Source organism: Barbus barbus (assembly GCF_936440315.1).
Source record: "Barbus barbus genome assembly, chromosome: 28".
Taxonomy (NCBI): domain Eukaryota; kingdom Metazoa; phylum Chordata; class Actinopteri; order Cypriniformes; family Cyprinidae; genus Barbus; species Barbus barbus.
Genome location: NC_136756.1, coordinates 4404523 through 4427752, shown reverse-complemented (window position 1 = coordinate 4427752; position 23230 = coordinate 4404523). Strand labels below are relative to the sequence as shown.

The 23230-nt window shown below is 41.2% G+C and overlaps 1 protein-coding gene across 1 annotated transcript in view; it reads left to right on the top strand.

The window, feature by feature from the left end:
- The window catches only part of ift122 (intraflagellar transport 122 homolog (Chlamydomonas)), a 48491-nt gene that overhangs the window by 5879 nt on the left and 19382 nt on the right, over positions 1-23230 (top strand). The window contains exons 9-16 of the mRNA XM_079382856.1: positions 1416-1607; positions 2434-2572; positions 3098-3300; positions 7300-7437; positions 7587-7751; positions 8508-8705; positions 19809-19949; positions 20040-20093. Coding sequence (XP_079238982.1) covers positions 1416-1607; positions 2434-2572; positions 3098-3300; positions 7300-7437; positions 7587-7751; positions 8508-8705; positions 19809-19949; positions 20040-20093 — 1230 coding nt within the window. The remainder of the gene's footprint in view (positions 1-1415; positions 1608-2433; positions 2573-3097; positions 3301-7299; positions 7438-7586; positions 7752-8507; positions 8706-19808; positions 19950-20039; positions 20094-23230) is intronic.

Below are 23230 nucleotides of genomic sequence, written 5' to 3'. Positions count from 1 at the left end.
TTACTAAACTGACCTGTGTAAAGTGAGCGTAGAGAAAACTGTTACAAACAGGGATTTGAGTCTTGACTTGGACTAGAGTTTGATTTGACGTTAGGTTTCACACAGTAAACCTGTAATGACTTGTCCAGACTGCGAATCAGTCGTGTAGTGTATTCCAGCCTGAAGCAGCTCTTGTTTAGTTAATCATAATTCTAAGTCAGTATCAGCAGTGTAATGTGATGAATGCTGCCTGATCTTTGCCTTTACTCGTCTAATCTCCTGCTTCAGAAGTCAAACTGTCACAGGACAGATCTGTGTTTCTCCAAAGCGTCAGGACCATGAAACGCTGACACCATCATATCTGCAAAATACTCCACACGGACTATCCATCACGACTGGGACTGGGACATAGTCCATTAACCTCTCATCTCAGATGAGCAGGAGTGTTTTCCATGCGTTCTCTATAAATACATGGAGCTGAGTGAAAGTGATCATGTTTTATAGAAGACGTCATCTGAGCTCTGCTGGAAAACATTATGCACACACACACACACACACACAGGTGAGCATGGGAAGTGTAGTAATTAAATGAAAATATGCAGTGCTCATTATGCAGCTGTAATGTAGTCGCCTCCAGGTGCTGTCTGAACAAACATGCTGCCTTCATTACTCTGCAGTTCACAGAGCTCGTAAAGCGGCCGCTGTTCTGAACGCTGCAGCTCTTTACAGGGAACAGCACTGACGAGGAGATGCTCGCTAAAGAAAACCAGTGCGGCATGGTTTTGGCCAAATACTGCAGCGGCTGAGATGTCAGAGACCAGACACGAGACAGCAATGCATTCATAATTGGGAACTGAATTAATTGTTGCATACTACAATAGAGCCAAGTGGTTAAAAAGTACATTTGCGTTTCTTCTTTTTAGCAGACGCTTCTATCCAGCGAGAAGCTCGCCTGTGATCTCGAGCTGCTCCACTGATGCAGACAGAAATTGTAGTTTATTGAGAGTGAAGGGGGCTGATGGTGAACATTGTTGTTTTTGTGAATGGTGTGTGTGTGATAATAAGTGTCTGTGGAAGGTTCAAGAACCAGAGTTCCCACACTTCCTGATGCTAAGGCTGCATCTGTAGACAGAGTTGTGAAGATCTGCATCAGAGCTGAAGTGCAGTTTCACCTGTCAGACTCATAGCATAAAGCTAGGAATATCACCACATTTTTATGTGATCCCCCATTATTTCAGATGACGACAGGACTTCAGCTGCTGGCACAGAACCCTTTTGTCAAAATAAGTGTTTATTTTAAATATTTGGCTGTTTTGTTTCTAATAAGCACAGAAGGTTAGCACAGCGTTTCAGAGTTGCTGTTAGATGATAGTGTTTAATGGCAGTGAGTGGTGTGGCATGTTATGTGAAAGCAGTATGTTCCCTTGCTTCTGCAGATCGGGAAGGACCGGCCGCTGAGCTTTGACCCCTGCTGCGTAAGCTTCTTCTCTAAGGGCGAGTACATCGTGATGGGCGGCTCCGACAAACAGGCCTCGCTCTACACTAAAGACGGGGTCCGGCTGGGGACCATCGGGGAGCAGAGCTCCTGGGTTTGGACCTGCCGAGTCAAGCCAGACTCCAACTATGTGGTCAGAGTTATTCATGGATTATTCATTCGCGAGGGCCGTTAGGTGTGCTAGGAGTGCTATCACAGACAGTGGTTCCACATGAGCTACATGTTCTTTCAAAATGAAAACATCAAGTTAAGCCGAAAAGTAACCGTTTCAAGTCGTTTCAAAACCTGATGCAATGGTGTTAAATCATTAAAGAAAAGCCTGTGAATCTCACAAAAATATGTCTAGTCCACCTCTCAAAAGTCAAAAAAAAAAAAAATTCAAATAATAGTGATTATTGTCATTACAATCTTTACAAAATTTGTTTTAATATATTACTGTGCAAATAATATTTCATATAATATATAATAATATTTTTTGTTGCCTTAAAGTTATGAGAATTAGTCAGGGGAAGAAATAACCCCTAATGGTCCTAAATAGACAATTTTTTCCATTGAATCGATCGTTTCTTCTTTGATTGAGGGGTGAAATATGTTTGTGAGATTCATCACTCGCCTCTATTTAAAGCTATTGTTTATTAATAGAAGGAGAGATTAAAGGTGTAAACTCTTACAGTGCATATCTAATCAGAGCGCAGATGTGTGACTGAGTTAATTAGTTATGTGAAAATCACCTCACATATTGGGTTATATATCACAGCTCTGTTTTTCTCTCAAACTGTGTCTTATAAACCAGTCACCAGTCTTTCACAGACATTAGAACATCATTGCAAAAAGGAGAGCGATCAAACAAATGTCAGACTTCCTGTGTTTTGGTTTGCATTCTTTAATTAGTACGGTTAGGAGCTCTTTGATGGGTGTTTGTGGTGGTTGAAGCTGTGGCTCTCTGTGGTGTTGTGCAGGTTTTAGGCTGTCAGGACGGCACCATCGCCTTCTTCCAGCTGATCTTCAGCACGGTCCACGGCTTGTATAAGGACCGCTACGCCTACAGAGACAGCATGACCGACGTCATCGTACAGCACCTCATCACCGAGCAGAAAGGTGACCAGAAAATCATCATATTCAAACATGCTGCTCTCAAACTCAAGAGAACATCTTTCACTTCTGAAAGTGTTAGCCATTACTCCAGCATGTGTGTAACTGCATGTTCCTCTAGGTTTAGTCTCCATCTGTAAATTAATTAGTACACTATATGCTAATGGTGATAGTGGCGAGGAGACAGTTAAAATACAAAATATCTTTAATCATATGTGTGTAAGGAAAGAGAGATGAGGACTCTGCATATGCAGATTTAATTTTAACTTTTTTCTTACTAAATTCAGTAAATTTGTTTTAAAAGACAAGATGTTTATATTAAAGTGCTAACTTTGACATCCCTAAAAATGCATTTAGTTAGATCTTTTTATTATTGCAGGGTCTCCTCGCGGCCCCTGGACACACACATGTAAACCTCAGATACTGTGTGTACAGTCACAGGCCCAGAATCCCTAGCGATAGCCTTCAGTTTGATCCGCCTGTGTGTCTTTATCTGAATGTTCTTGATTTTTCCCCAACTTTCCCTCACAGTACGGATCAAATGCCGTGAGTTGGTGAAGAAGATCGCCATCTACCGCAGCCGACTGGCCATCCAGCTTCCCGAGAAGATCCTGATCTACGAGCTGCTCTCCGACGACTCCTCCGACATGCATTACCGCGTCAAAGAGAAGATCTGCAAGCGCTTCGAGTGCAACCTGCTCGTCGTCTGCTCACAGCACATCATTCTGTGTCAGGTAAAGAGCCAGAGTAAACCCGTATGCATCCAGACATCTGTGCATCAGCGAGTGATGCTCCATAACACGGGCAAATCTGTATTCCTAAAAGATACATTACAATAAATGGCTGATGGATAAAAGCAGAGCATGACAGAAAATTCACAAGCCAGTCTGTCAAAGCGACAAATAATGATTTTTTTAATGAGCGTGGTAAACTTTTTGAGAGAGAATCTTCAAGAAAAGTGTTTGTCTGGAGGTTTCTTCGCATTCTGGTCCGTCAGTGCTGTTTTGTAATGTGGTATTTTTGCTGTGACACTGGCATCAGTGGCTTTCTGTGGCTAAAGCTCCTGCCAAGTTTTCAGGTTCTTGTTCTGTTTTTTAATTCTGCTCTCGTCAGACTCTAACGTGACGTCTTGATTTCACGATCAACATCCCATGAATGATTCTAGACTGTCCAGGTTCATATGTAATAGTTCTCCAGCAGAGACACAACGGTTTATTTTTTATCTGTTAATATGGCATAATGATTCTCATAAGTCTGCAGTGGACGTGTGGCTGTCCAGAAGGCTCTTGTGTTTGAGATCAGCCCGTGCCTGATTCTGACATCACCGTTTTTCACTGAAATCTGCAAAAATAAATGCAGAACAACAAACCCTACCATTGTTTGTGAATACTTTATAACTCAAATAATTTACAGCGCTGGCCAAAATGATTAGAACACTAGTAAGAACACTAGTAGTAGTACTACAATTAATGGCTAAATGAATGTTTGGAAATGTAAACTGATATTTCCTACTGACACACTACAGTAAAAGATACAAATAACTGACTTAAAACCATTTTGACCTGCTGAAAACACTAGTGTTCTAATCAATTTGGCCTCCACTGTACATTATTTTTACCGTATTAAAGTGATGACCATGTGCTCTTTTGCATTTCAGTTATGTGACCAAGTGAAAGTGTCCCAATGGAAAACATCTCAGTGGTTCTAAGAATGGGCTTTATTCAGATGCATACAGTGTGTGCATGATCTCATATGAAAGATGTGTGGTCATGCAGTGTTATCTGAAGCGTGATCAAACACAGAGCTGTAGGATGACTGAGAGGCTGTGTTTTGCGGTGGGGTCAGATGTTGGCCTGTCTCTTGTGATATGAAGCAGCTCATTCACACTCCACACTCCAAAAATACACACAGAAAGGGTTTTGTCTAGACGAGCCGCTCAAAGTGCCTTCTGTCCATCAGTTTGTGTGTTGTAGTGTGATTTGTTTCATGTATTTAGTCATTTATTCTCCTTGACGCTTTTATCCAGAGTGATCCCCTGCAGAGAACTACAGTTAAAGAAATTTTCTAATTTTCTCATCCTCCTGTCATTATAAAGTCATAAACACACACAAGTGTTAGGCAGAATCTCAGTCTCTGCATCAGAAGCATAAACTGATCAAAAAGGACAACATTTACCATCTTAAAAGTTTCATAAGTCTGGCCTGATTGTCCAGCATGATAGAGAAAGAGCAAAGCCTAGATAAATCCTTCAACATGTAACTAAAGCACATGCTAAACTACAGCTGCTCTCTTCTGACGCTTGGCAGACCCTCCATGTCTAAACATCTCAACCAGCAGGCCTTGATCACTATCAGTTCCTCAGCGACTTTATCACTTCCAAATGGCCCTTTAGTAAGGAGGAGGAAAACAAACGTCTTTGTTCAGTGTCAGTCCAGGACAGACAGCCAGATAACTGACCAGCCCACCAGTAGTGAAGCTGAGCCCCAGTTTTACACACCATTCCCCTTAGTAGACTTAGTAAGACTTGCTTTCAGTTGATGTATAGAGTTCAGTAACAGGAGTGAGTCTAAACTACATCTGTTGCTTGGTGATGATAAACTAAACATATTTTGCAAGGGAAAATCAAACACATTTGTGATCCAAGTGCATCGTTTTAGTAGACTTTTAAAATGTGCTTACAACGTCTAGCTGAAAAAAGCCACAGTCTGTTTCTTCACGTGAAAATGCTAGTGAGGTGTTTGTTGTCACCTAAAAAGCCCATTTCCCATCACTCACAGTATTGCAGATTACATTTGATCAGCTGCAAAAGCGCTTGAATGATACAGCACATGTAGAATTACACTTGATTTTTTTTTTAAGGTTCAATGTAATTAATATTTTTTGATGACATTGAAGTCTTAAACTATACATTCCGGTGTAAATGTGTAGTTGACATGACATTTGAAGCAGTGACGGCTCATAATGCACAGGCCCATTAACGAGAATGAAGCCACATCACACACTCCCCTCGTCGCAGACGCCACGCAGAGTCTTTTGGAGTCGCTGATTCTTTGTTTCTCTGCCTGAACCTTGACTGTATGTTGTATTCTGTGAAACAGATGTTGCACAATATTTCTAATCTTAAGAACTCAACAGCAAACTTCTGAGCTGTAATGAATTTTAAGAGAGAAACGAGCGGTGTAATTCGGCCCCAGCTCTGGCATTGATTGTTATTTCATGAAGCTCACGCAGGTGTTGTAGCAGATTAACCACAGATCATCAGCTACATCATTTCAGGAGCGTGGCGCTAACAACAGCAAGGTCATGGATTCAATTCACAGGGATGCGTGAACTGATCAGATGTTTTAAAGGGGTCATATGAGGTTGCTAGAAGAACATTATTTTGTGTATTTGGTGTAATGCAATCTGTTTATGCGGTTTAAGGTTAAAAAAACACATTATTTTACACGTACTGTACATTATTGTTGCTCCTCTATGCTCCGCCTTTCTGAAACGCGTAGTTTTTTTACAAAGCTCATCGTTCTGAGAAGTGAGGAGTGCTCTGATTGGCCAGCTATCCAGTGCGTTGTGATTGGCCGAATACCTTAAGCGTGTGACCCTCACAGTACTGTGATGCCGTGTCCCGGCGCGGTGAGACTAAAACAATAAAACCCATCATAAACGAGTCATTTGTTGCATCCAGGGGGGACATGATTACAGAATCTAATGACTAATACTGTTTTTTTACCTTTTTACAAACATTACCATGTCTGCATCTTCCCACATCTTGACGTAGACATGTGGGGGCATGTTTTAGGGGGGCGTGGCAGAGTCTTAACTTTTATAAAGAATATCAATTTGGTTTTGAGACTTTAGTCTTTGCAACTTCAGGGATCTGATCTGAACACAATCAGCTTGTAACACTCCAAAGAGAAAGGACAACTTGAAATCGCATCATATGACTCCTTTAATTATATATGTATAAAAGTGTCTGCCATATGCATAAATGTACATGTAGGAGTTCACCACGTTAACCCTGATCACATATTAGCATTAGAGCGCAATACCATAAAAGCGCCGATGGGAGGGAAAATTCTGCATGTGATTTACTGGCAATACACACATTAAAGAACAGACACAGCCGATCATTTCCATAATGACCAGCGCAATCTACCGAGAGCAGCGCAAATTACCGCCTGCTTTAAGACATGCTTTTTTTTGGGATGTTAAATAATGCCACAAATACCAGTAATTTGAGGAGCGCAAACGTTAGTAAATCTCGTTGCGTGATTCATTTGAATAATCTCCCCCCATAAATATTGCGTCTGAAAGGGAAACTCCTATAAATGTATATTCAGTAAGGTCAGGTACAAATATCTGTGTCCTCATCTTTTCAGCACTAATTCTTCACTGCGTGTCTTTAGTAAATCCTGACACTACTATTTTAACACCAAAAGATGGTTTGTGCTGGTGCAAGCTGTTAGTAAAACTGTTCCTATATATCTATTGATTCATTGCTTCTTTATGTAAGATTTGTTTCCTTTAATGTTTGCTTTCTTTCAAATAAATGCCACTTGCTTGGGTGTTTTGATATTGAATGCACTGCTATTCAGTCATTTTGTAAGTGTGACCTAGCTGTGAGGATGTATTTTGGGGCCACTATATATAAATATGTTGAGTGATTAAAAAAGAAAGTGAGAAATGATTTACATATAACCTGTCCTCTGTCTGTCTGTGTGTGTGTGTGTGTGTAGGAAAAGAGACTGCAGTGTTTGTCCTTCACGTCCGTCAAAGAGAAGGAGTGGCTGATGGAGTCTCTCATTCGCTACATCAAAGTGATCGGCGGCCCACCTGGACGAGAGGGGCTTCTAGTGGGGCTCAAAAATGGAGCTGTATGTGATCTTGAAGTCATAGTTATTGCTATTGTGTAATGCATTTTTTTTTTCTGTGTAGTGCTACATGTATGCCACTTCTTTTCTTACGTCTCAGCAGTGTATATAGTTCAGTTTGTAATGGCCCTCAAAGTGTTTTGTGTGTGTAGATCCTGAAGATCTTCGTGGACAACCCGTTTGCCATCACGCTGCTGAAGCAGAACACGTCAGTGCGCTGTCTGGACATGAGCACGTCTCGCAGCAAGCTCGCTGTGGTGGACGAACACAACACCTGCCTCGTCTACGACATTCACACCAAGGAGCTGCTCTTCCAGGTCAGGCCTTCATAGATGCAAACTCCACACCTTCAGTGACAACTCACTTTTTCAGATCAAAATAGGTCACCTATGACTATGAGATTTGCTTAGAACCAGTGAGAAACTGTTTTTACAAGGGGAGGATGGGGGGGGGGGGGGGGGGGGGGGGGGTGTAAGTCTTACTCTTGGAAAAGTAAGACTGAGAACCACTTGGCAACTACTAGTAAGTCTGGTATAGTATTTTCTTTACTCTTTACTTCAAACACTGTGTAAAAAGGGTAATATTTTATGGATTTGAGGTCAGAGATGTGGGAGCAATGAAGAGAGATGGCAAACGTTTTACATTTTAGGTCAGCATTGCCGTCTAATCAGCCAATATTGTCTTAAATAGCCTGCATAGCACTTAATCTTTTATAACAAGGGATTTTGACCAAATATATTCAATCTTGATTTTTGTAAAATGTTCCAACAAGATGAGTTTTGTGTGTGTGAAAATGTACAGTTTTGGACGTATAAGTTAATAAAAATATTTAAAAAATACTATATAAAGTAACTACAAATGAGCATGTAAAACAAATGTCTTTAAAATAAATTCTGCGTGGAGCATGCCCCCGATTTGTTCATTGTTCTCACCTTTTTCCTCCTTACCTGTTTGCATCTCAGTGCCTCACGTGATGAGCTTCAGTCTGAACCTGTACATGAGCTCTGATGCTTTCACATGCACTGCGGCACCTCCTGCTCTGACCGGTGTCCCTGTGTTTCCTGATTCTGTAGGAGCCCAATGCCAACAGCGTGGCGTGGAACACGCAGTGTGAGGACATGCTGTGTTTCTCTGGCAGTGGATATCTGAACATCAAAGCCAGTAACTTCCCAGTGCACCAGCAGAAACTGCAGGGCTTTGTCGTGGGTTACAACGGATCCAAGATCTTCTGCCTTCACGTCTACTCCATGGCCGCAGTGGAAGTGCCTCAGGTGTGAGAAACAGTTTCAGTCTCCCATTGATTGGGAAATAATGGAGAATGATCTTGGTAACGGGTGATCTGTGTGTAAACAGAATCCACATGGGATGATTAACGAAAATCATTGGCAGTAGGCCTGTTAACAGGGCTGAGAAACTACAATCACATTTTTCTTTTAAATATTTCTAATATTCAAAATCTAATCCAGTTGTAAAGACATTTCGCACCTCCTGATGTTGTGGAGTAAATGGTATGTTCCTGGTTAACATGTTTTGTTGGAACAAAATGTTGTACCCCTGACCCAAACCTTTACCATAACTTAACTTTTAAACTAGAGGGAAGTGATAGGATGATACATGAAGCTCTGCTAAATCAGCTTCACCCTTTATTTCTGTTATGGGGGAATGTCAAACATTAATCAAGTAAAGTTGAGCTTTATTGTCATTCCGCTACATGTGGGGACATACAGTGGAACGAAATGTTGTGCCTCGCAGGACCACGGTGCTACATAAATACAGACATACAACAATGAAGTAAAAAACACTATAAACCTATACACAACTAACCTACTGACAGATTTAACTATAAGTACACTATATATAAGTATTTACCCTATACAAACTAAAAGAATAAGGGATAAAAATACAAACTATACGAATGCTTCACAAATACTGTACATGTGCAAAGAGAGACATTTTGAGTCAAGCAGCTGGTTGGGGAACAGTGCAGGATGATTTGTAGAGCATGAGTGTAAACATACATATATTGCTGAGTCTTTTGTGGGATTGTGTACACGCAGCAGTGTGTGTAAAGTGTCCATAGTGCACATAGAGGAGAGTGTGTTACTACAGGTGGTTTGTACAGGCCCACTCATCTGTGTGTAGCACACTTCCAATTGCACAAGAAGCGGGCTCTGATGCTCCGGTACCGTCTTCCTGATGGTAGGAGCTGGAAGAGACTGTGGGAGGGATCCTTCACGATGCTGTTGGTTTTACTGGAGCATCGTGTAAGGAAAATGTCCAGGATGGAGGGGAGAGGGGCACCGATGATCTTTGCAGCTGTGTTCACTGTCCGCTGGAGGGTCTTGCGGTCAGCAGCACTGCAGTTCCCGTACCAGACAGTGATGCAGCTGGTCAGCGCACTCTCAATGGTGCCTCTGTAGAATGTGGTGAGGATGGGTAGAGGGAGACTTGCTCTTTTCAGAGGCGCTGTTGTGCCTTTTTGGAGAGTGACATGGTGTTGGTAGTCCAGGTGAGATCCTCTGTGATGTGCATCCCCAGGAATTTAGTGCTGCTGACTCTCTCCACAGTCGAGCTGTCGATGGTCAGTGGGGGGTGGTCAACGGAGTTTCTCCTGAAGTCCATCACAACCTCCTTTGTCTTCTCCACATTGAGGGACAGATTTTTAGTGCCACACCATTCAGCCAGCTGTGCCACTTCCTCTCTGTAGTACGTATCATTGTTGTTGCTGATGAGACCTACCACTGTTGTGTCATCAGCAAACTTGATGATGTGGTTGGAGCTGAACTTGGCAGTGCAGTCGTGGGTCAGCAGTGTGGGTCGAGTGTGTTGGGGAGGCTGGTTTTGATGTTATGCATGACTAGCCTCTCAAAGCACTTCATCATGATTGGAGTCAGTGCTATGGGACGGTAGTCATTGAGACAGGACACAGGTGATTTCTTTGGTACCGGTATGATTGTTGTGGATTTGAAACACGTGGGGACGACTGCCTGGCTCAGCGAGGTGTTGAAGATATCTGTTAGGACATCTGTCAGCTGTGCAGCACAGTCTCTCAGAACACAGCCAGGTATGTTGTCAGGACCCGCAGCCTTGCGTGGGTTAATCCTAGATAGGGTCTTCCTTACGTCGGCTGGAGACAGACAGAGCGCCCGGTCGTTGGGAGGTGTGGGCAGTTTTTGTGCAGGTGTGTCATTCTGCATTTCAAACCGTGAATAAAAGTGGTTGAGTGCATCGGGGAGGGATGTGTCCTCATCACAGGCCTGTGGCGGGGGCTTGTAGTCAGTGATGGTCTGAATGGCTTGCCACAGGCTCCGTGTGTCTCTGCTGTCTGTGAAGTGGTTGTTGATTTTTTTGAGCATATGACCGTTTTTCATTTTTGATGCCACAGGACAGACTGGCTCTTGCTGTTTTGAGGGCTGCTTTATCTCCTGATCTGAATGCTTCATCTCTGGTCTTTAGCAGCCCACGAACCTCTGCTGTCATCCATGGCTTCTGGATTGCACGTGTGGTGATGGTCTTGGTGACTGTCACATCATCAGTGCACTTTTTGATGTAAGCAGTCACAGTTTCAGTGTACTCATGCAGGTCTGTGTGGTTGTTGTAGGTGGCTGCCTCTTTAAACATGTTCCAGTGGAAAATGAAACACGTTCTGTGTCCTGGAAGCAGTCCTGCAGTGCTGAGGTGGCATTGTCTGGCCATACGGTGATCTGCTTTTGAACCGGTTTGGCGAGTTTGAGAAGTGGTCTATATGCTGGGATTAGCATAACAGTGATGTGGTCTGAGTACCCGAGGTGGGAGCGGGGTACAGCCTTGTAAGAGTTCTTTACTGTTGTGTAAACAAAGTCCAGTGTGTTGTTTCCCCTTGTTGCAAAGTTCACATGTTGGTAGAACTTTGGTAAAACTTGTCTTTAAGTTTGCGTGGTTGAAGTCACCGGCTATGATGAAAAAGCCGTCGGGGTTATTTGTTTGTTGTTCACTGATGGCGCTGTACAGTTCACGAAGAGCGTCTTTAGCGTTTGCACACGGGGGGATGTAGACTGTGACAATAACAATGACCGTGAACTCCCGCGGCAGATAGAACAGTCGACATTTCACAAACAAACTCCACCAGCGATGAACAGTGTTTTGATAATACCACAGCATTGTTCCACCAGTCTTTGTTGATATACTCACACAAGCCACCTCCGCGTGTCTTACCAGACAGTGATGAATCTTTATCTGCTCGGAAGTTGGTTAGCCCGTGCTGCTGAATGGCGGAGTCCGGGATGTTGTCGTTTAGCCATGATTCGGTGAAAACAAACACACAACAATCCCTTGCCTCATGCTGTGTAGACCGACTGAGTTGAATTAAGTCCAGTTTGTTTTCCAGAGAGCGAATGTTTGAGAGCATGAGTGTTGGAAGAGCCGGTCTTGTGGGGTTGGCTCTTAGCCTAGCTCGTATACCTCCGCGCTTCTGTCCTCTCTCACACCGCTTGCGACGCTGCCTTGTGTGGGTAGCGTCAGTAGGCGAGGCCGTGGTCTCGAAGTCCGGCTCCAGCAGTAAACTCGTAGCTTCTCAGTAGCCGCCGACGAGAGTTGTTGTTTGTATGCGTTGCTGATATCCAAAAGACTTTGGCGATCATAGATGAGTTCTGGGGTGATTTCCTTATGAGTTAGCGGTAAACTGACACTATTTGGAGACGAACAGACGACATTAAAAGACATAAAAGCACCGTCTTTGGGACCCGGTGCAGCCGCTGCGTCTGATCGCGCCGTCATCTTGAATCGCTAATGAACACCAGATTTAATCTGTTGTAAACCCTGAAGATGTTCTTGAAAGTTTTGTTTGTCATGTATAATTTATTTTAGTTTAATTTTTTGGCCTTTGGCCTTCTTTTGATAGGACAGAGCCAGGACTCAAACTCCGGTCACCCAAAGTGCTGTTGTGCCATATGATAAAGCGCTGTTCTCAAGTCTATAACGCGGACACTTTGAATTATACATATAATTTGAATGTATTGCTATTCCTAATTCCCTTTTTAAATGGAACTCAACACTGCATTATGTGGGAATGCTTCTGCATAGCCAGTGTCTCAAGTGTGTGTTTAACTCTTTCTCTGCCAGCGTTTTTTAAAACAGTTGGCAGCCACCCCCAGTGTTTTTGATGATTTTCACTAAAATTTCATGGACCCCAGAATATTTTGTTGCATGAATCTCTGAACATGCAATACATCAAAATAAAGATCAGGCCCTCTACTTTTAAACAAAAAAAATCAGTTGTATTCTAGATTCAAGCATTCTTTTTTCATCAACTCTTGAATGTAGGTAGGCTTCATAAGCAACATTTTAAGCAAAACGCTTTATCAAATACTACATCTGAATCATATTCAGTAATATTATCACAGCAAAGATGCAGTAGATGGCTTCCATCAGTATCCCTAAGCTTGCACAGGCCTTTACCACTCTCTGGATCGATATTTCACTCTGTAACATTAGGCAGCTTTCATTTATATGCGGTTAGTGTTGATGATCGCATTGTTTTTCATATGCATATGCTTACATATGAGATCGCTCGTTTCTGTGTCTTCCTCGCCTGTGTTTTTGATTGGCATGTTCTAGACTCATTCATTTCTCAATTCCAAGAACGCAGAGAACGGACTTGTGTTCTCGTGGAGACCGGTCTTGCCAGGCTTCTTTGGAAGAACGAACTCTGAAGGACGCGAGGACAGAACGCATCCTTGTGAGAATTGAGATGTACAGCATTCTTGCTTAACTGACCGCATTATCTCAGCATTAGCAGCGGCCAATGAACAATAAATAGAACATGACATTACAACCAAATGTCATAACTTATTAAAACTTTTCATACTATTATAGATAGCCTATTGTTTTCATATAATTGTATATCGTATTATTTTACAGCATTATATGTTTAACTATTACTATGTTAAGATTCATTTTAATATGCCAATAAAAATACTGCAGACTTTCTCTGGGTCTTACCACTTTATTAAAATTAAGCAAAACAAAACGATAAATGTTTTCTTTCAAGAGCCGTCAAGTATTTGCGAGAGCGGCCGCCTGCAGTGTCTTCTGGGATTTCTAACGGCTCGATTCTCTCAAGTCTGTACTCGATGCATCCTCGATATCAAGAACACATTTGGGAACTTGCCAGAGGACTTGTCGTCTTAGATGGTTGATGATGACGTAGAACAAGAAAACAAGGACGCAAGATCACTGAAGAACGCATATTGAGAAACGGCCATTGTTCATGAATAACTAAAAAAATTCTGAGTTTGGTGGGGAAAGAGTTAAAAACATTAGGTTGGGTGCTGTAGCGCAACACATCACAGACCACAAAAAGGCACCTGTATTACATGTCTTCAGGAAGCTGTTTGTCTGCTGACAGCATGTGAAATTTGTGTGTGCTTAGAACAGCACATCCTGTATAGGAACTGTGTGACGCCTTGCCCACATTTTATCATAATCCTTGTTCAGACTGTCAGCCCAAATCCGATTTTTGTGCAAATCCGATTGAAATCCGATCATATTTAGATCTGAACGGCAACAAACTACATGTAATCCTATTTGTACAAATCCGTTTCGAGCTGCATTCGCATGTGGTTTGGAATCCTATTCGAATCGCATTCCTGAAAGTCCCTTTCAGTCTGACTGGTCAGATTGGATTTAGTGTAGCTTTTTCACGTCCTCACGCCACGTAAAACGCAAACACGTCAGACGTTTTTGCAGAAAACATGCTGAACATCTTTTCAGAAACAAGCTTGTGTCGTTGTGAAGTGCAAGTCGAAAAGCACAATATACTGCTAGTATACGTACCTCTTTGAGTTTTGAAAGTAGCAGAGACAGCAGCACGGAATAAAGCCGTACATTACAGCTTCCTGCGTTTCTGCCGCTGCCTCACAAGATGAAATATAATAATACAGCGCAACCGCGGCAGCAACATGTTGTCATGTCGTAAGACACCATCTGTATTGCAAACTGTATTGCTGTTACTTTTGTTTTTAGCATAAGCATAATAACGCAATGGCATTGCCATAGAAACCAACACACATTCCGTAAAAACGAAAGAGCGCTTATGGACACACAAATCGGATCTGAACAGTTGTGGTATGCTGTGTGGACAGGCAGTTATTCAAATCAGATTCCATCCGGATATGCAAAAAATTTGGGCTGACAGTCTGGACGAGGCTATAGGGGACGACTCGCGTGAGATGTGTGTCATCTGTATGGGAGCGGTCAGTAGAGGTCTGCAAGCCCGACGGGGCCCGACACGCTCAGTCCATTCAGGGCCTTTTTTTTATTTTATTTTTTTTACAGATCAGGCTCCGGTCGGACTCGGCCTCATTTAGCTTCTCTCCTTTAATTGTGCCCATATTACGTGCAGAGAACACATGGCGACTGTATGAAATACTGATTATATTATAAATATTACACATCGCCTACGCAATACGCAACGCATATTCGCACGCATTAGCATACATGTGACCGTTGACTGTGCAGAGCATCAGGGAGAATTTGGAGCGAATCTGCATTTTGGATCATCCATGCATTTGATTATGATCCTGACTCGCCGTCTCCTCATGGATGCGCCTTTAGAGTTTTTCAGAAGCGCTCCTGCTCAAAACCGAAACTGATTTTTTCCCCTTTATTTAATGTCTTTATTGCATGCTTTGTTGATATTTTGAGTGCGTACAAATAAAAGTAGGCCCTTTACAGTTCCGAACAATGAAGCCTATTACTCTTATGAGCAAAAATGATAGCGTATTTGAAATGTTTCACTCTTGCACTCTCTGCACAAACGACTGGATATGCATCAGTGCACATTAACCTAGGTTAAGCCTTTAACTAACATTGTGGAGCTGTTTTATAACAATAGATTTAATTTTAGACAAGTCGTGATAATTTGAGAAGGCTAAATATATCAAACATAGGCTATGATCAACTCACTGTCTGCCGCTGGCCGCTTGGTCGTTACTTTAAAAAACAAAAAAACTTACATTTAACAAAAAAAAAAAATGCTCAACGTTTTTCTAAATTAACTTTAAATAACGAAATGAAATACAATCAATTTGCCATTTCATACAAAACTGAAGTATTTTAATTGCTGAAACAGTCTAAGCTGTTTTGGGAGAAGGGGGAAAAAAAGACGGGCTCGGGTCGGACTCGGGCTGGTAATTCTGATAAGCTGTCGGGCACGGGCCGGGCTAGGGCCTGAGTGTCTCGGGCTAGGGCCTATATTTTAGGCCCTTGCAGGGCTCTAGCGGTCAGTCCTTGAGAGGGCTGACTGCACCTCATGGCTCAGGTCCTGGATCTGTTGAGGCAGCGCGGTGGCATCGATCATGCATTGCAGGTTGAGTTGACCGAGGTGGAGTTTGAGATGGGTATCTGTCTCTTGCCCTCCTTCTCAACTCAGAGGGTCCCATTCCAGATTCAGAAGCTTGCTTTGTGATTTCGTCTGATCGGGATGAGGGTCTAATGCTGTCTGCATCTAGCACTGAGGAGCTGGATGCTGGTAGACATGAGGCATGTGTTTTATCAAAACAACTTTCTCAATCCATCAGTTTTGAAGAGTTGCTTAAAGTGGCCAAGTTTAATTTAGAATGGCTAAATGAGGAGCAAGAGTTTGTCTGCAGTTATTGATGCCTTTTTCATATGGCAGCGTGGCAGCTTCTGCCAAATGTATCTCGATGGGTGCATAGAGGGCTCATAGAGAGTGTACCCTTTCTGAAAGAGAGTTGGCTTCTACAGCCTGTTGTGTGTAGCTCCGTTGTGGCCAGCCTGAGTCTGCTTCTCCGATCTAGCGTCTCTCCTCAATGGCATTCCCTGAGAGATTCCTGTCTGGAAAGAACTTCTGTCTCGAGTGCAGGGATCGATCTCTCACCACTGGCCGGAGATCTGGAAACTTTGGCTCTGGCCCCTGAGGGGCACCAGCTCAGAGATTCTGCTCTCTCAACTGAGGTTGTTGAGACTTTGCGTTTGAGATCTCCCTCCACGAGGAAAAATGGCAGCACTTTGTGAACCCAGTTGGTAAAGTCCTGGAGCTCTTGCAGGAGTGCGTTTCAGCAGGGCTATTCCCCGGTATGCTTACAGTGTATGAGGCAGATGTTTTGACTAGCCATGTACATACTGATGGATCAAAGCTATTCCACCATACCCTAGACCAGACTACATTACCAAGTTGCTTTCTGCAACCAGCCAGTGGTCACACTTCAAGCCTTTTTCCCTCTGCCACATGAATCTCCGGAGCAAGAAAGGCTTCACCTATTATGTCCAGTGGCATATGTCCACTCAGCTATTTAATTGGTTTGCTTTGGTGGTCACAACAGAGGTAATGCAGTCACCTAACAGCACCTTTCCTATTAGAATACAGTTCTATACAGGCCTATTAGGCACGCATTCTGCCTCTAGGAGTCAGAGCCCACTCCACCAGGAGTATAGCACCTTGTAAGGCACTATCCAAGGGTGCACCCTTACAAGATGTTTGTGCTGCAGCAGGCTGGTCCTCTCTTCACACATTCATCAGGTTTTACAGTCTGGATATGGATTTAACCCCAGGAACCCAGGTCCTTTCTGCCTCTGCATGTGTTTGTGCCAGTGTTACACAGCCTTGTCGGACAGAGGTCTTTTCTCATTCTGGTGGCGTTCGTATTGACGTTCCCAGAGCATCAACGTAATGACAGCATTGAGGTTGATCCAAAAGGGAACGTCTCAGGTTATGTAACCTGTTTTCTAAGAAGGAACTGCTTCTGGCATGCCTGAAACGTCTTTCTTCAGACAATTAGAACTAGAAATCGACCGATATATCGATTTACCGATATCTTCCCGATATTTAAGCATTTTTCCATAATCGGATATCGGTTTTGTAATATCGGATTCACCGATAAACACCGTCATCTTGTGGACCTTTTGAGAATTGCGCGCAGGATCGCAATTGCAGCGCATATGAGGGGAGGGGAGACAACAACGGCGTGCAGGTACTTGATTTGCTGTAGTTGGTAAACTATTTAATATTACAGTCATTAATGCACAAATTAGATGTATTACATAAATGCCTGATATATAGTTTATGCAACTTGGCTCTAAGAAATATGATAAATAAGACACTCTGTCAAGCCCTGTCCCTATAAAGATATAACTTTGCCTGAAATAACACAGCCATGAACTAGCGCATGTTGGAAATAAAAGCATTGAATTGAATTCTCTCTCTGTAGTCTATTAGTCTCGTGAAGTCGGAGTCACGTAGATAATCCATCAAGTCCTCTCCCAATAAAGACGTAACTTTGCATTAATTAAATAATACAGCCATGAATGATTGCATGTTGGAAATAAAAGCACTGAATTTAATTCTCTCTCTGTTGTCTATATGCTCATCATTAGTCTCGTGAAGCCGCTTTCATATTGCAGTTCACTCAGCGGTTGATGCTCAAGAAATGCTCAGCACGGCCACTGCATGTAACTTTTAACAAGATTCACTTTTTTGAAGTGCCCTAAATTGTGTTAACACTTACTATATAACCATTATTTCGTTTATAAACATCTAAATTAATACAACTCTATGGAAATTCTCTGCAATCGATGGCAGTTTGAGTAGCCTATAGTTCTGTGTAAATGCATAGATAAACCGTGCTGTCAGCAGCATAATTTAGAGCATGCCAGTTGAGAAATGCAATAAAATACAATGCTTGTTATATTCCAATATTCCAGAGAATATTATTCCGTGAATTAACATTATCCAGTGAATTATTCTTCACTCTTTAGCCTATTAAACTGCTTATAAACCTACTAAAACTGTAGTTAAAAATGAAGTTGATATGACTCCTTTATTTATTTTCTCCATTTTAAAACATTAGACATTCTACGTTTATTTTGCTTACTGCTAATATTAGTGTTGCTGCTAAAGTTTTTTATAAATAAAATGTTTTTTATTGTTGTAATACGAAGATAAAATTTAACATGACAGGGCTGTAGACTGCGACCAAAATGGTAATGTTTTGCGAGTTCAAATTTGACGTGGTCGCATTTGTACGAGTGCCTGGTCTGCGCTGCTCCAAAGCGTCTGCTTCATACAGCGCGCGCTGCCAGCCGCAGCACATTATAGCAGGAGTCAGATTTCACTGATCACGTGAAGAGAGGTGCTTTCAGCGCGAGCGCTTCAGTAGAGCCTGGTTTATACTCGCCGCGTCAGCACGAGCGCAAAGGTGCCCTTCGCGGCTGGAGCGCAACGGAGGATTTTGTGTTCAAACTAAAGTAAAAGACCGCTTCTTAAACCAGAGAAGGTGAACATGCTGGTGTTCTTGTAGAAAAAACATGCAAGTCCTGTCAGCTACAGCCAGTTTAGTTTGACTTTTCTTTTAGTTTTCATTTTGAGAAGCTTGTTATCTTTGCTGTTTACCTCACGTTACGCTATGGATGCTTTCCTTAATTTAAAAAAAAAAAAAAAAAAAAAAAATGATATGCTTCCTCAGAGTTTGCTAGACATTCTGTAATATACTCTGTATATAGTACAGCATGTGATGTGTCATGTGCCATGCCTCGTCTTATTCGTTTTTGTTGATAAATGTTATGTAAGCTAGTTTGTCATTGTCAACGTACTGTTTTATTGTTGTTGTGCTTTTTAATTAAGAATAACAATGAATCCATCTTTTGTTTTAGTCTTAAAAAATGAAAGGTGTAGATATAAGCAAAACAAACAATTATCTTTTCTTGTAAAATGTGACACCAAGATCACAAATTTGAAAGTAAAAAGCGCACGAAAAAAGGAATTCCTGTTCACAATTTAAATCACAAATAATACAGATGAAAAATAACTAGTTGAATGTTGGACACTTTCGTTACCATATAACTATAAACTATGATAAAAGTTAATCAGCATGCATTGATTAATCAAATGTGCAAAAACAAAAAACAAAAAAACTAATTGCAACCAAATTATGTGCTCGTGCGACCAACTGAGAAAGTTAGTCGCAAAAGTGAGATCAGTGGGAAGAATGAGTCTAGAGCCCTGCATGAAAGACTGCTAATTCTCAAAATATGTTTTGTTACGATGACTGAAAGGAGGAAAAACCAAAGTGAAGTATGTACTTACTTCATGCATTCATTTATTTACTTTATAACAGTAAATAAATATCGGTTCTGCATATCGGTTATCGGGCACATAAACATGCAAATAATTGGTATTGGTATCGGTTATAAAAAATCAATATCGGTCGATCACTAATTATAACTTGATGACGTCTAATACAGGTGCCAGTTTATGGTGTCAGTGGTGAAGTTACTCAGTAACTTTGTCACATCCATTCCTTTTCGTCCTCTTGGACATACGTGGACCACGTTATACTTCTGCTTTAGCTGACTGTCATTCTGGTTGATCTCTACAGTCTGCTCCGATGTATCAGTACCTGGAGCGGCGCATGTTTCAGGAGGCCTATCAGATCGCCTGTCTGGGTGTGACGGATAATGACTGGAGGGATCTGGCCACAGAGGCTCTGGAGGGACTCGATTTTTACACCGCCAAGAAAGTGAGGCACGCACCCACTGCTTTCCTCTGTCATCCTGTTTTTAAAATGTTTCAGGATGTACAGTATTTGTCTTTTTGTCACTCTCAACAGGCGTTCATCAGGGTTCGAGATCTGCGCTATCTGGAGCTCATCAACAGCATTGAAGTAAGACATTCTCCAACACACACATGCCTCATGTTACATCTCATCTGATTCTTAAATTAGAGGTCATTTTCTGCATTATAGGTGATTTTAAATAATAATAAAAAAATCATTCTAGGATAGATTTAGTATAGATTTAGATTAGTTTTACTTTTCTTTTTGTTTTCGTTCTGAGAAGCTTGTTATCTTTGCTGTTTACCTCACGTTATGCTATGGAGGCTTTCCTTAATTAAAAAATATATATATATATTAATATTTATTTTCTTCCTCAGAGTTTGCTAAACATTCTGTAATATACTTGGTATATAAGACAGCACGTGATGTGTCCTGTGCCATGCCTCGTCTTATTCCTTTTTGTTAATAAATGTTATGGAAGCTAGTTTGTCATTTTAACGTACTGTTTTATTGTTGTTGTGCATTTTAATTAAGAATAACAATGAATCCATCTTTTGTTTTAGTCTTAAAAAATGAAAGGTGTATAGATATAAACAAAACACAATTATCATTTCTTGTAAAATGTGACACCAAGATCACAAATTTGAAAGTGAAAGCGCACGAAAAAAGGAATTCCTGTTCACAAAATTTAAATCACAAATAATACAGATGAAAAAGAATGAGTTGAATGTTGGACACTTTCGTTACCATATAACTATAAACTATGATAAAAGTTAATCAGCATGCATTGATTAATCAAATGTTCAAATGTGCAAAAACAAATTGCAACCAAATTATGTGCTCGTGCGACCAACTGAGAAAGTTAGTAGCAAAAGTGAGATCAGTGGGAAGAATGAGTCTAGAGCCCTGCATGAAAGACTGCTAATTCTCAAAAAAAATTTTGTTAAGATAACTGAAAGGAGGAAAAACCAAAGTGAAGTATGGACTTGCTTCACGCAGTCATTTATTTGCTTTATAACAGTAAATAAATATCGGTTCTGCATATCGGTTATCGGGCACATAAACATGCCAATAATTGGTATCGGTATCGGTTATAAAAAAATCAATATCGGGCGATCACTACTGCTTACACACACACACACACAGAGTCTTATCCACCCGTAGGCCTCAGAAATTCAATAGTTCATTCTATCCATTGATAACTGCAGACATCAAAATAATTTCTGAACAACACAAACTTTCCTTCCCAGAAAACAAGCCACCCTTATCACACACACAGACACACACACACACTGCTCGTCACTTATTCCAAGCCGGATTGTGATTCTTTTATTCAACACAATACAAGATGTTTTAATAGCAAAAGTTTCAGCCAAATTTTCTGTGCAGTATAATGTTCAGGGGCCGTCATCCTGCAGAAAGAACAAAAAAAATACCAAAAGCAGTCCATGCAACTTACTCGCTATATTCTTCTGAAATAATAAAATAAAGAGACACAAAATTAACTTATTTTCACTGAAAAGATTCCTCTTTGTCCAAGCTCTCAAATCACTGTACACACTAGAGGTCGACCGATTGATCGGCCGGCCGATTGATCGGCCAATTTTTGGTATTTTTTAATCGGCATCGCCAATTGTGCTGCAAATTAGGCCGATTAATATACAGGCGCGTCTGCAAGCAACACGTGATGCTGCCTCGTGCGGTAAGCAGATTGCCATTCCACTGGCACAAGGGATAACCCTGTGATGTCCCCCTCTGCCTGCTAACTTTTTGAAGAGAGAACTACCTGGTAGGGCTGTGCGATTAATCGAAATCGAATCGCAATCACGATTTGAGACGTTGCGATTTGCTAATTGCAAAGACTGCGATGTGGACGCGATATTACTCTGATCCAGAGCATATTATTTCATGATTCCTGTACTGCATTTGCATGCTTTGTTTAGATTGTCTCCACCTCTATGTATCCCTCCCCCTCGAAAGGTATAAACTCTACTGTGCTGAGATATAGTCAGACTTGGATGACTACAGCGACGCACAGCGAATTCTCAATAAAGAGTAACTTCTGCTTGAAAGATATCCCAACGTCTCCTGGTCTCTGCTTTGACGAAGGAAAAGTGTCAACAACACGCAGCCGGTCTCGTAATGCTCTTTTATACTCGCCTGACGCACACGCACAACCTGTGTCCACTCGCGCCTGGCTCCGCGTTTGAAACGAATGTAAATTAAGTCTAACTGCTTGCTAATTTCACTTGGATGAAATGAAACATTCAGCACATTTTCCACTTGTTCTTAAAATCCCAAATACTTAAAATTGAATAAATTAGCCCGTTTAACATGTAATACTTTAATAATTGACTAAAGAAATACAGTTCTTTGTTTATACAAAATAAATTTTCTGTGAAATTCAGTAATTCTGTGAAGTAGAGGTGCATCTCAAATTAGAATGTCATGGAAAAGTTCATTTATTTCAGTAATTCAACTCAAATTGTGAAACTCGTGTATTAAATAAATTCAATGCACACAGACTGAAGTAGTTTACGTCTTTGGTTCTTTTAATTGTGATGATTTAGGCTCACATTTAACAAAAACCCACCAATTCACTATCTCAACAAATTAGAATACTTCGTAAGATTTTTATAAAAAAGTAGTAAGAAGTAAAATTTTTATTAAAAAAAATTTAGTGAATTGTTGGCCTTCTGGAAAGTATGTTCATTTACGGTATATGCACTCAATACTTGGTAGAGGCTCATTTTGCTTTAATTACTGCCTCAATTTGGCGTGGCATGGAGGTGATCAGTTTGTGGCATTGCTGAGGTGGTATGGAAGCTCAGGTTGCTTTGATAGCGGCCTTCAGGTCATCTGCATTGTTGGATCTGGTGTCTCTCATCTTCTTCTTGACAATACCCCATAGATTCTCTATGGGGTTCAGGTCAGGCAATGAATCTAAAATATTTCTAAAAGTTTCTAAAAGTTTAACTTTTCTATTTCTATTTCTAAAAGTTTCACTTTTTGAAATAACTTACAAGAAAAAAATGAACTTTTTCACAACATTCTAATTTATTGAGATGCACCTGTCCTGTACATAATAAATAATATTTTGGCATTCAAATACATCGCGAATACGGAAACATTTGATTTTGTGTCGAATGAGACACCCAACGTTGGATTCAGTTTTGTTTTAGCCTAAATGAATTTGTTTTGGCTTGTCGTTTATAGCTAGCTTCTTATATTTTTAATTCTTGTTC